Consider the following 14,247-nt stretch of genomic DNA (forward strand, 5'->3'; position numbering starts at 1 on the left):
TGTAGAGTTGATGGCTCTATTTAAATAACATTAATAATAAACTGCACAATTTTGCACAATAGTGACTACTCACCATTTTCAACATTTGCTAGTCGATGCAGGAGAGGCAGCCAGACCAAGCACTGTGGCGGAGGATCAGACATGAGCGTGTCCAGGAAACCATTTAATGTGACTTTTTTCTGCATCAAAAAAAAAAAAAAATCACAAAAGTTTAGGGCAGAGAAAAGTCTTATTTGTTATGTAAATATTACTAGAGACTGAACAAACAACCATAAAATTAATGTCTACTAGATGAGGAAATGGAACTTTCTAAATTTATTATTGAAGTAGTTCAGAACTGAAAGCACGGATTTTTTTTTATGCCTACACCCATAAGAGACCAGATTATTTCCATTGATACTGAGCAATAGCATAACTGGGGGGTCAACAATTCTGAAAGCATCATTGTTATAGACGAGGCAAGAGGAAGAACTAAGATTCCTCATAGAATTTACGAATATCTTTCAAGATTCTCTACTGGCTTAAATAATATTTGTTGTCATTGTGAATGGCTATGCTATATTAGATCGGGGAAAATTCTGCTAGCAGACAACATGTAAATTCTTTTATTTATCATTCCTCTCAATCCACTTTGCTTCTGTTTCCTCAGTGTGGCCCTTTCTGACATAGAAAAAAGCGCATTATATCAAATTTCTTTAAAAAGTAACAAAAATAATGTTGTGTTAATATGAATTGTACTAGCATTAATAATAATCATATTTATATGAAAAATAACTGTTGATTCCACATTTTGAACTGGTATGTCAAAGTGGATGAAATGTTAATATTTTTAAATAATAAATCAGTCTAGAAGAGCTACAGCGTCATTTTAAAGGTTATAGTTTACACTAATCCTTATAATTCACTAAATAAATACCCTTCACTGATCTCTTATCACTAGCAGAAATTTATAATATCAGTCTTTTTTTCATAATACTAAGTGGTTTAAGTTAAAGGTTGACATCGATATTGCTATTAAATATATATTGTGTAAAATATAGATAATGAGATATTTTTAAAAAGGCAGCAGAATTCATGTGCTTAAAACAATATTGTCTTTGAAAACTATCATTTGGATAACCTAGACTTTTTTCCAATGAAGTATTTCAGACATTTTTGGAATCTGATCCTTTAAACTGCTCTTACAAAAATAATAAGACAAAAATAAATTGGTCTTATTATTTTTTACTTGTGTTATTTTCTTTTGTATTTCAAATGATCTTTTCCATCTTGATCATTCATTATATTGGTTAATAATCACTCCTGGATGTTTCAAAAAATGTCATTATGAAAAAATATGCATGTAGAAATTTCTTATCTGTTTGTTTGTTGAGACAAGGGTCCACTATGTAGTTCACGCTGTTCCTGAACTATGTAGCCTAGACTGGCCTTGAACTCACAGCAATTGTCTTGCCTCAGCCTCTCAAGTGTTGGGATTTCAGGTGTGCACCAGAACCCCTGGCCAGAAATTTTTTATCTTTAAGGATATTTAAATGATATAATGGGTCCATCCTGAAGATATTTACAAGGGGCTTTTTAACATGGGAAGATTATTGTAGTTCTTGTTCAGTTAGTGAAAGCCAGGCCTAGAAACACAAATACTGCATATTCTCATGTAGAAGCTGAAATAGTTGATTTCAGAGAAGAAAAAAATGAAACAGTAGTCTTTAGAGGCTGGGAAAAGGAGGGAGGAAGGGGTATAGGAAGGATCGCGGATGGGTATGGTTAGACAGAAATGCCAACTCCGAAGAGAAATTACTGAAAGGAGAGAATGCTTTAGTTGGGAGCAGAGGTGAGGATAAACACACAGGCGTATCTAAGTGGGCATGTGGGGGGATAGGGCGAGATGATAAAGTAGCAGAGTTAGATTTATCAAACTACATCTGTCTACTAATTGTACAGATATGCTTGGGAGTCTGCCTCAGTTCATGATTCATAAGGATACCTGAAGCAGCTTTGACCTCCCATTCCTCAAGTAAACAGATTGATATTAATTAGGGGGACAACTAATGTGGATTTACAGGGGTTTCTATGCACTAATTTTTTAGCACTAAATTTTTTAATAATTATTTTTTATTTCATTTGCACTGATTTCATATTTATGAGATTCTTTTAGAGGGCACATCTGGCTAGTTTGGATTTTTAAAAGATTGTAAACAACCTTCAAAAGATTATAAACAAACCTACTACACACTGCTGGAGAGTGGGCTTGTAGCTACTTCTACATGACCAGAGGGGGACAATCACGGAGACACCCCCAAACCATGGCTTTCCGTAAGCCACGCTCAGTACAAACACAGCATTCATAGCCCTGAATGCATCACATCACGGCAGATTTAGCTGTGTTTGCCATGCTTGGGCCACCCAGGTCACAGTGTGGTGACCCCTTTCTCTTCTCCTTTGTTGAACATCGATATAACTTGGTACTGAGTCACACATGTGTCTCATGTGAGGCTGAGTGACAACTCGGTACTTTTGAAAGTGCAGTGATAGTAATAATGATAAGGTTGTAAGGTTGCAATTGCATAACGAAAGTAAAGAAATTAGCACGGCGCTTGCCTCATGGTCAGTGAACCCTAGCGGTCATTATGATCTGGATGTGTTGGGTTAGTTAACTGGCACAAAGGTCATCTGTCAGAGGCTAGAGATACACTCTAGCAGATTGTCCTGTAGAATTGCTTGTGCTTCTGTGGCTGGCAATGACACGCAGAAGGACAGCAGCAACTGCTTGAGAGATATTTCCATTACAGTGTTACCTGCTGGGAGAAACAGGATCTAGCTGACTGTTCTGTGTAACCAAACGAAGGACCTTCAAAAACTGCTGTGGGTAATTTGAGAACTTCCCGAAGGAATTGGTCGTATCGTCCATAAACCATCACTCCGCTGGAGTCAGAAATCATCGAGAAAATATCTGATGAAAGGGAAAGGATGAAGATACTTATTCGTCACATGAACATTCTCTTCTGTTTTAGGTCAACATATCTGCTACTAAAAACAAAAACTGTGGCAGAATAAGCATATTCTTTTTATGAAAGAGTGCAACAAAGGCTAATTTTTATGCTTAAATACTTTTATGCTTAAATACTCCCGGCATACTCCCGTGTTTTCTCTGGTGTCTTCTCATCGGTGATTATGGCACACAACATAAAGTGGTCATCTGGTTAAAATTAACATTTTGAGAGAGCAAAACATGTCACATTTTTATTCTGAGATCGGTTATCAACTCATTTATAATTCAATAAGGATAATTCTTATATATGTGAGGTATATGTTGACCTCATTTAAAGCACCAACTGAGGGTTGGGGGTGTGTGTCTACCTGTTTAGCTTAGATCATCAACAAAACATTTAGGTTTGGCTTAACATATGTGAAAAATAGAAGATATAGCAAGGATAAAGATATAACCAAAACACCATTAACTTCCCAGGGAGGCAGAAAACATATTATAAATCACAGTGCTCTGAGTTGAAGGCATTTGATTTATGGGAAAGGGTCTTTGGACTCGTAGTGAAAAGGAAAGCTGGCTTTGGGGATGATCAGTGAGGTAGAATCATGGTCTTGGATTATTCTCCAAAGCTCTCTGGTTTCGTTGAACCTCTGATCTTCAGTTTCTACTACTGCATACATTTAACGAATATCAATGGAATAATTTCTCAAGGTATTTTGTAATTCCTCTTTAGAAATCATTGTCAGAACGAAAGGTTTGCTATTAATTTATCACTATGTTAGCCAGCTCGTTACTAGGCCCAAGGAGGTGCAGAGATAAACCGTTGTAAGTTCCATGTACTCCATTCATACATTTTAGTTTTGAATTTTCAAGGCCAAAATGTACACTTGTATATTTTGTACATTACTTGTACACTGTGACCAAATGTTAGTAAACATACTGTAGTCTTCCACTGGATTATGTTTTGATTTTGTAAATTAACTATCATTTTCTTAAATACACCAATTACAAAGGATTTATACCATGCTTCAAGTAGTTTATTAATTATGAGACTACAAAATTGTATCTGGGGGTAATGTACAAAATATATAAGGAACCTAAACAACTGTATAACAAGAAAACAAATAACCTGATTAAAAATGGGCAAAAGGTACACATAGATATTTCCCCAAAGAAGTCATACAAGTGAATAATTGATGAAAAACACTTAATAGCATTACTCATTAGAGAAACGCAAACCAGAACCAGAATTTCACATTATCTCACTCCAGAATGGCTGTTATAAAAAAGGTTATCAAGTGGTGCAGAGAATTTGGAGAAATTCTCTACACTGTTGGTGAGAATATAAACTAGTAGACTCATTATGAAAAACACTGTGGAGGTAACACAAAGATTGAAAATAGAACTACCATATGATTCAGAAATCTCATTACTGGATATGTATCTAAAGGAAATGAAGCTAGTATATTGAAGAGACATCAGCACTGCTGTGTATTGTAGTACTGTTTACAATAGTAAAGAAATGTAATCAGTCTAAGTCCGGACAGATGAATGGTTAAGGAAAAAATATATAGCCATAATAAAAGCATATCCTGTCATTTGCAACAGCATGGATGAACCTGGAGGATATTATGTTTGGTGAAATAAGCCAGGAAACTAAATATAGAATCATCATATGCCTGTGTGAAATGTGGAGATGCTGATCTCATAGAGGTTGAGTGGCGCATGGGATTACTGTAAGCTGGAGGCAGGGGGTGGTGGTGTGAGGTGAAGGAGGTGGGGTAGATGTTGGTCAAAGGTAACTACAGTTAGATAAGAGGAATATGTCCAAGAGATGTGTTGGGTGGCATGGTGATTGTAATTAATGACAGCACATTGTATTTTTTTTTAATTTTTTATTATTTATTTATTTATTTTTTTTATCGGTACCGGGGATCAAACTCACGACCGCCTGCTTGCAAGGCAGGTGCTTATGACGTTGAGCTAAATCCCCAGCCCCAGCACATTGTATTTTTAAAACAGTAAAGAGAATAGGTGTTGAGTTTTCACTACAGATTATCCAGATACCTATGTGAAACAGCAGAATAGATAATTTGTGAAATTACTTAAACTTCTTTGTAGTTCTTATTTATCTATTTTTCTATTTTGCTCCCCCTAAGAGAAACCATATAATATTTAAGTTGTGTTTATTGAAAAAAAGTTTTGTCTTTTATTTGTTTATTTCTTCTTTGCAAGAGACACTCTTTTTCTTGTCTATGATTTGTATTCTGAGTAACGTTTTGGACATTCTTTTAAGATAATAATATAGATTATTTTAATCACTATTTTTTACAAAATTTAGTTTTATTTTTAATAGAATTAAAAGTGCTTTTATATTTTCTTTACTAATATCTACTTGTACTACATTAAATGTTAAAAAAATTAAAAAGAAATGAACCATGTAATGTAATGCATATGTTAATTAGGTAATTTGACCATTTTGCAATATATTTATACAACAGAAATACATGAAGTGTTTGACTGTCAATTTAAAAAATGAATTCTATCAGAACAAAAACATTAATGTTCTCATCCACCTTCAGAATGTTATTTATTTAGGAAATTTTACCACGTACTCCATTAGAACTAGTCAAAAAACAAAAAAGAAGCTGGCAATAGCAAAAACTGTTATGTAATTCCAAAAACAGAAGCTAAAGACTTTCAACTGAAAGGGAGAAAAAGCAACTTAGGAAAAGCAAATTGACTTTCTGAAGAGAGTGGCTGTCTTGTTAGTTTGGAGGCAGGTCATCACAGGGTCATCCAAATTGTCCTCTAGGCTCTCATTTTCCAGATCAGGGTACATTTTGTAAAGCAGCCTAGGTTTTCAATCCCCACAGTAGAATTTGGACACATCTCTGACTAGAGCAAAAGGAGAAGGAGCACACTAGTGACCTGCCACACACTTGAAACTAATGTGACTTCGTCTATGGTGATGAAGATGTGTTAAGAAACAGCTGACTCAGGCTAGATTGCTGTGATGAATGGAGAATGGCTATTAATGGCCACATAGGTTTTTATAAAGGAAGGAAGGAACTCTGAAGTACCTAGCAAAATTATGTATTTGTAGCTTAGTTTTGGACTTTAGATAATATAATGATGATGATAATGATTATATATACATATATTTATATATATATACATATATAAATGGCTATTTCAAGGATTAAATTATTTAATGAAACTACTTAGTACTTGGAAAACAGCATGCCAGTTTGCATGTAAGACATTAATTTCACATTGCATTTTTCTGTTATGAACTTCAGCTATTTAGGCTTTGCCTCTCTGATGGGATTTCCTATAAAAAATTAAAGTCAAATTCTAAACCACTACTGTATTTTTCCTATAGCACCATGGAAGGATGGATACTTTAGAAAAATTCACATTCACTGAGTCTTTCAATTAAAAGCAACCTAGCACATACTAAATGTGGGACACTATGATAAACTGAATATATGGAAAATTTGGGAGCAGTTCTTGCCCTCTGGGCATTAGAGAAGCAGAGAAATGCTTTCTGGGCGCATGACAGGACATCATAGACTTTACCCTGTGGTGTGAATAAGGGAGGGTGGGTTGGAGCAGAAGCTCGGAGAGAAAGCTTCCAGAGAGAGAAGCGAGTCAGGGCCAAGTGTAAAGGCCACTGATGGGCTAGGCAGGCACAGGTGAGGGGAGTGGGTGCAGGGAAGCAGGACTAGGATTGGTGGAGAGAAAAGCAAACACAATGCACTCAAGGGCCTGCAATCCACCCTGGGGTGCTTTCAAGGCGTGGTGTGTGGTGAGCTGATACAGGAAAGGCTTTGCAAGCTCTGCTAAGAGGGTTTGGACTGTGTCTGGAGGAGGCGAGGTAGTTCCTAGATAGTCTAAAGTAGGCCAGGAAGTTTGAAATGCCACTCTGGAGGTTTCCTTGGAGGAAGACTGGGCAGCTCAGTGTTAGAAACTCCATAAATACAGACCTTTGCCATAATGCTTGTCTTTCAAGCCAGAGAAAACAAGTTCTTAACAGATGTAGAACCAACCGTACGTGATGTTCTAAGCTCATAGTTAGTGGACTTAGAATTCCTTATGATCCTTAAGACTTAAAGAGCCCCAAGGCAGAAATATAAATAGGTGATCCTTCCCATGAAAACAGTAGTTTCTTATCCTCAGAGAACAACTGCACAGAACAGGAGTGAATTAGTCAGTTATCTAGGTTGCAGGCCCGCCCCCTCCTACGCTGAGTCCATGTTGATCTCTGGAATTACACAGCCAATGCTGCACATCAGTTGATGGTGGCCCCGAGTGTTAGAAACTGCAATGTAACATGGAATTGTCATCACTTTTTATACATTTTAAACCATTAAAAAATGAGATTCCATTTTTGGTTGTTTTCTCCTAGCTTTTTTTTTTTTTTTTTAATTTCTAATTTATTTTCAACCAATTATTCTTGCTCTGAGCTTTCCAAAAAAAGGGGCTGGTGAGAACACACCAAACATCCTTCATCCCTGTACACAGAAAGAAAAACTGCCAAACAAGCACAGCTGGCATTCTGGCTTGAAGTGAATCAGAAACATTTATGGAAGAGAAAATAAAACCTTCAAACCCTAAAAAATGCTATGTCCTTTCACTGTACTTTTTCTTAATTATGAAAGTAATGTAGGAAGCCATGACCTTGTCTGCTCTATTACTGAAATGAAAGCCAGTAGGAAAATAACCATAACCCCGATTACCAAGTCAGCCATTGCTGTCTATGGGTATTTGCGCACAGTTAGTCAGCCAATAATTTTCATTGGAACTAGAAATATTGGTGAGTAAAGATAATCATTTTTGACTAATTAACATTTTGGAGAGATTCTTCTAATCGAATTGCTTCCAGCATAATTGTTTTCTGTCAAATTGCTTCAAATAAGTTACTTGGAAGCCAATGAAACTCTTTCTACAGTTGCCAACATGAATAGGGCTTCCTCAGTCAGAGCTTGAGGGACACAAGAGACTGTGATCCAGGTTTGCTGCTCTCAGCAGAGGAGCACGATACATTACGGTCATATGGCCTGCTTTTCTACAGAATTTGATGACAGATGGAGAACTTCATCTGTCTCCAGTGGAACTGGCACACGGTTGCTTCCTTTGCTATACAGGGGAGTCTTCACTGGCTGCCTGACAGCAGGCCTGCTTTATTCATGGGTTGTCCTTTTTGGAGGGAGACAATGGGGTGGGGAGAAAACCCACAGGTATCCTGTTTTCTTTGAATTCTGGCACTTGCTATGGTTCTTTAAGCTGGTAAAGATTTGTATAAAAGCAGCCTGAGCTTGGTAATTGCTGAATTTATTGGCCTCAAATGTTTTCCTGAGCTAAGAGAAAAAGAGTGGGCCTTCCCAGCCCAACAGGTAAAGTGGATTCTAATCAATCAGGATGTCTGGTAGGACTTTCCTCCCAACAGTTCCTGGGTTAGTGACTGGTCTGAGGTGTGAGCCTGAGCAATGACACTTGAAGGCTGGAGTGAGATGAGACTCCTGACACTGCCAATCCCCTTTTCCTCTGGAGGAAGGTGACATCTAATGAGGCAGAAAGTTGAGGGGAAGCATGGGAAGACTTAGGTTCTTAGGGGCGTAGGATTAACATGGAGCATTCGTGGGCTAGAGCCCTGAAGTTTAGAAAATTGGTTTTTATCAGTTTTCCTCAAACTTATTCTAACCTAGGACGTTTTCATCCAGGTACCAATTAATATAATATTGAAAAAGTATTATTATTGTTAGTTTTCTGGATTAATCTAACGCCCTGAGCATAAATGGCTAATAGTGATGTGAGGTCAACAGGCAAGGCCTGAGGGGTTTCTTTCACTGCTTTGGTTCATTTTGCTAAATTTTCTCTTGCTAGTCTGACCCTGAAAGAAATGCCTCCTGGTTACCGCAAAGCCCTCTCCCCAATCTTTTCAATGTCATTGATTCTAGCACCTTCTTGTTCAGCTATTATCTCTCAACCAAGAACTGAGACAGAGAATTCTCATCATCCAGCTCATTCAGGCTACATGGAGACTGACCTGACCCCCGAGGTCGGGCTGGATGTCTCTGAATCCAGGTGCACTTGGCTCCCCACAGAAGGAAGTCCCTGGTAATGAGGGGAGCCCGGGGATCACTTGGGGCTTGCATTGTGTTTCCTTTTACTTATTTACTGGGCCAACAAGAAAACTTTCCCTGGAAGTGTGTCTGAGGAAATTCCAAAGGGGAGAGTTTTTCTGTATTTTCCTTCTCTTTTTTTCTTGGCGCTCAAGATGCAAAAAGTGTACTGTGAAACTGACAGGCAGCCAGGGAGAAAAGACTTATGGAAGTCAGGTATGGTGGTGCACACCTATAATACCAGCACTTGAGAGGCTGAGGCAGGAGGATCACTGTGAGTTCAAGGCCTGCCTGGGCTACAAAGTGAATTCAAAGCCAACCTGAACTGCAGAGTGAGATCTTGTCTCAAAAAGACAAAAACAACACAAAACAAAATACTCAAAAAACTTATGGTTGTGAGTCACAGATGGCTGCAGCTAGAAGCAACACTACAGGTGATTAATAAAATCCCCAAATTTAGATTGTGGAAGAAAGCTGAGGACTAACTAAGTGAAATTAAAAAAAAATGTAGGGTAACTCAGTAAGTTCGTCCCATGGCTGGAACTCCCAGCTCCCAAGGCAGTGACCTTTTAGCACAGCTTTATAACTCAAACTCAGAAGGTTTACGACAACAGATGGAGTTAAAGGAAACCTTGAAACATAAGCATCAGTATCATTTTAATCTAGTGCAAAAAGAAAATTCTTACCCCACATTTCTACCTGAGGCCTCCTGCTACAGAACCCAAAAGTCTGTATTTTTTTGAAAAGCATGCTAAAACTTGAGGAACACTGCCATGGAGAAAAGAGTCAGGATTTAAATCCTAGCACCATGTCACACATGTAATTTATTTTATAAGGTTCAGCTTTTTAAATCAGCAGAAAAATGAAAAAATCACTGTTGTTGGCTAAGAAACTGTCCTGTAGTCAGTGACAACAATACACAAAGATGCATAACCAGTTAATGCTTTTCAGCAGTCTTGGGCTGTACAACCTCTATATAATTCTAACGCCAATTCTCTGGCAGTATCTGCTTGGGAATCCATGGAGTTCCCAGTAACTTGGATAGGACAGGCTCAGAAAATGTGGAAATGTGCCAGTACCTGTGGTTCTAAAACATCTAACGGGCATTGCTCCCTTATGTGGTTTGGGGATCTTTAAATTGATCAGCTACCTGTAATACAGCACAGTTCAAGCAACTAGAAAGATTGCATATACATTAACATCAGAAAGAATTCAGTTGGTGATACTCAAGTCTTAAATGCCCATAAGTAGAGGAAAATATTCATTTCATTTAACATTTATTTAATATGAAAGCATTTCTATGACAAAATCCAAAGATCAAAGAAGACTGCACTTCAAATGATTCTCATAGAAGGAGGAAACACATAAATAAGTGGCAGGACAGGACTGTGGGAGAGGGACAGTGCCCCAGAGCATAGAAAACCAAGAAGAGTAACTTACATCTTAATTTGTCCATGATCTTCCCTCCACACAATGTGGCTAATGCCATTTTGACAGCAAATACTGAAATTTTGCCATGGCCTTCCCTGTTTAGTAGTAATAGAAAAAACACAAAACAAACATGATGTCATTTGGAGCACAACCAGTAATGTTTGACATTTTCTGTTCTGGAGAAATCACAAGCTATGTGACTGCATGCATTATATGAACACATTTACTTTAGAAAAGGTTGAGTACAATTCACATCATTTCTGAAAATCGGTCTATTCAAGTTCCCTTTTTTTCAAGACACATCAGAATCATCATCATCTTCTTTTTTTCTTTTTCTTTTTTTTTTTTTGTATATCTCACTTGCAAAATTGGGCTGATTGCCAGTAGAAGTTGCACTAGCTAACTATGAATTTAACAACAGAACTTGCTTTTAACTTAGATTTCATAAAATAATTGTGTGCAGGATGATTCCAGTCTAATTTATTTAAACAAGCTTCAGAGGTGTCGTAGAATCCCTGAATTTGAGGACAGGATAATTATGGGGACTTCTTCATCACACGTTTATTATTTCAACTATCATTTCCTACCCACAAGGGAGCTGTGACTGCATGACATATTTACTTTTCAGTGAAAGCTGGTATTTGAAAGAGGGAAAAGCAAGAACTCTGTGTGAATAGTTCTACTTTTACCTAACTTGACACAAATACTTTTGCTGATTTAGAAGCATAAAAACCTTGTCTTTCACAAAATGGGACGTAAAGCGCATACTGTAAGAAGTATAGTGTTTCAGCTAAATTATATTCTATTGGAATAAACTGTACAGTAGTACCTTGGTTATGAACTCAATTCTTTCCATAACTCTGATTGCAAATGGAACTGGATGAAAACCAAATCACATTTCCTGGTAAGATGAATATCGAACCTAACCATTACATTTGGTTCACTTCTGGTCCAACTTTGTCTGCTACAAGAATCATGGAAAGAATCAAGTTCATGAACTGCGGCACCACTGTGTTCTTTATTTATTTATTTTGGTACAGGGGATTGAACTCGACCTCATGCTTGCCAGACAGGTGCTGTGACACTGAGTCTACCACTCCATTCTTATATCTTTGGAATCAGACAGAGTATCATACTAGTGAATCATTGCTTTGATAACTGCTTCTCTTCAGAATGATCAAAAGAGTTATTTAAAGTAATAATGTGACTGAGAAGTAAATAAAGTCTGTGTTGCCAATGCTTTAGCACGTACAATAAATGATGCAAATGAGTAAGATTTATATATTTCCTTAGTAGGCTTCTTTGTTCCTTGAGAGGCTTCTGAAAGGAATCATTGGTGAGTCATTTTTGTTGCTCTGGTTCTTAGTATAGCACCTTGAATATAATAGCTAGGCAGGATACAAAATTAACTGAATCTGATGCTGGTGATTCTCCCAATGCATTTATCAGCCTGAGCATCACACTTATATAATTCTTTATGAAAACTCATTGCCTGGATACCTCACACAAATACAAGTATGTTTAAAGCAGAACTCATCATCTTTGAAGATCCCTTCCATAGTACTTAATAACTTTTCCTTAATAACTTTTCCTCCTCCATCCCTCTTTTAGTTGGTAGAGCTACAGTGTTATCCACAACTGCACACGGGAGCAGATGTCACTCTCACCTTGATTTCTTGCTTTTCTTTATTTCACCACTGTCTTGAATAAACATTTGAAAGACTCAAATATCTCTTTTGACTGTCTATGGAATCCATTCCTTCCCTCATTGGTTGCTGCTTGTATGGGTTCTTGCTTTAACATGGTAGTAACCTCCAACATGATCCTTCTGCTTGCACATTTACAAATTAATTTGACCATATTTTAAGCTTCAGTCTCAGTTGCCATCATTTCTGTGTTGCTGCCACCTAGTTCTATGTCTCCTGGCCCTTCCCCTTCCCCCACAGTCTGTCCAGGACTCTGCCACCCGCTCTTGGAGATACTAATCGATACCATCATTCACCTTGCTCTAAAAACAGCTTTTGCCTTGGATGGGGAGATAAGCATCCCTCTCTCCTCCATTTTTACCTATTATGTGACATTTGTCACAAGAAGTGACCTTGATTTGCTTGTTTTCTTGTCTGCAATGTGACTCTACACTATGAGAATCTTGGGGGCAGGAATGATTCTTCTAAATCAGTAACATTTCCAGTGCTTAGCACTTTTGGTTAACACAAAATTAATGATCAATGTGTTTGTTATATTAATGAATGGATAGTAATCATTATAATAAGTATCCCTAACAATTTGAGCATCTATTCATGAAGGTTTTAAACAAATTTTAGAGTAGATAGCTTTATAAAAATTGCAATGGTTTTGTATAAACCACTTTGGTCAAAATTATCTCATGTCTGTGTATTCCCAATTGCTTAGATAACTGGAGGTATCAAGCATTTTACATCAGCGAATAACTGATTTCTTTTCTTTGGTGGGAACATGTTTCAAATAATGAGAACAGAAGAGTCTGGAAAGCAGGGAAGATTAGAAATAATATAGCAAGAAAGCAGTTTTCAAAATGCAAGAGAGCACTTTATATGAGTTTTCAAGAGCAGTACAACTTCCTTTCAATGAATCAGAGTTAACAATTTAACTCAGGGGAGAGGACTGAGCACAGATGATGTAAGAATGGAGAGTTCTCTAAAGGATGAAATGATGATACTCATGAGGGAGTTCTGAAACCTTAGCTTTTAGTGAAGAAGATCATAGGCAGATTGCCAGTCCTGTATTTTTCCTAGAAATGGAAGATTGATTATATTAAATTCTACATTGGTTGTATCTGAGCTATTCTGCCAAATTGACGCAATAAATCTAGATAAATCACTGCAGGGAGGGCACCTGAATGAGAGTTTTGCAGGAACTCAAGGGTGAAATTAGGCCACTGGATCTATTGTTATGCAAGCTACTGTGCCAGATTGCAAATGTGACCCTGTCAGGAAGAAGGACTGGGGGGGTATGCAAAGATTTAGGTCCTGGTACGCAGACCTCTACTGTGCAAGTTCAGACCTTGCATGCTCCAGGCATGGGCAAATCCTTAAGGGTTTAAAGAGCTAGTGACATGACTGCCTTTTCAAAGGAGAAAGATGACAACAAATACAATGAACTTTTTTTTAAAAAGTGCATTCTCAGTAGATATAACAGGATGGAGAAAAGTAGAGGTAAAGAAAAGAGTCTATTTTTAAGGCATCTGGCCAGGGCCCCATACCAAAGGCCACTGCTGAGCAAAGTCTTGGGGTTAGGAACCCTATTTGGATGTGAAAGAAAGAATTGATATTGACATAGGAAACAAGGAAAGGAGAGCAATTGCTACTCCCCAAATAGAGACATTTCACTAGAAATTGTATTTACTTGGTAGTAAGTTTGATTATAAACAAGCAGAGAAAGCTTGAGAAATGGAAAGACAAATGCACGAAGATGGATAACAGGAAGCCCCATGGGTCTTGTACAAAGGGATAAGAAGGTGGCATAGTATATTCCAAATGAGTAGGTACATACAAGGGTAATTGAAAAATACACTGAATGTTTAAATTAATGAAACAAGTGTGTTTGCAGTAAGGAAGAGTGTTATAGGGGGATTAATGGCATGTGTCTTTTGCTGTAATAAATTTTAAAATTTAAATATTCTCTAATTTTGAATACTGTTCATTGATCAAATTTTTGTGGCAA

At 37.4% G+C, this 14,247-nt stretch overlaps 1 protein-coding gene across 19 annotated transcripts in view; it reads right to left on the bottom strand.

Annotated features, from left to right (window-relative positions):
- Dtna (dystrobrevin alpha) overlaps positions 1-14,247 on the bottom strand; it is a 371,976-nt gene that overhangs the window by 71,763 nt on the left and 285,966 nt on the right. For all 19 annotated transcript variants that reach the window (XM_063231777.1, XM_063231779.1, XM_063231775.1 and 16 more), the window contains 3 exons: positions 10,555-10,640; positions 2,796-2,950; positions 74-179 (listed from right to left, as the gene is read on the bottom strand). In XM_063231777.1, the coding sequence (XP_063087847.1) occupies positions 74-179; positions 2,796-2,950; positions 10,555-10,640 (347 nt within the window). The remainder of the gene's footprint in view (positions 1-73; positions 180-2,795; positions 2,951-10,554; positions 10,641-14,247) is intronic.

This window comes from Cavia porcellus, unplaced genomic scaffold (assembly GCF_034190915.1).
Source record: "Cavia porcellus strain 051 isolate PalLab524CR breed Dunkin Hartley unplaced genomic scaffold, mCavPor4.1 scaffold_20, whole genome shotgun sequence".
NCBI classification, from domain to species: domain Eukaryota; kingdom Metazoa; phylum Chordata; class Mammalia; order Rodentia; family Caviidae; genus Cavia; species Cavia porcellus.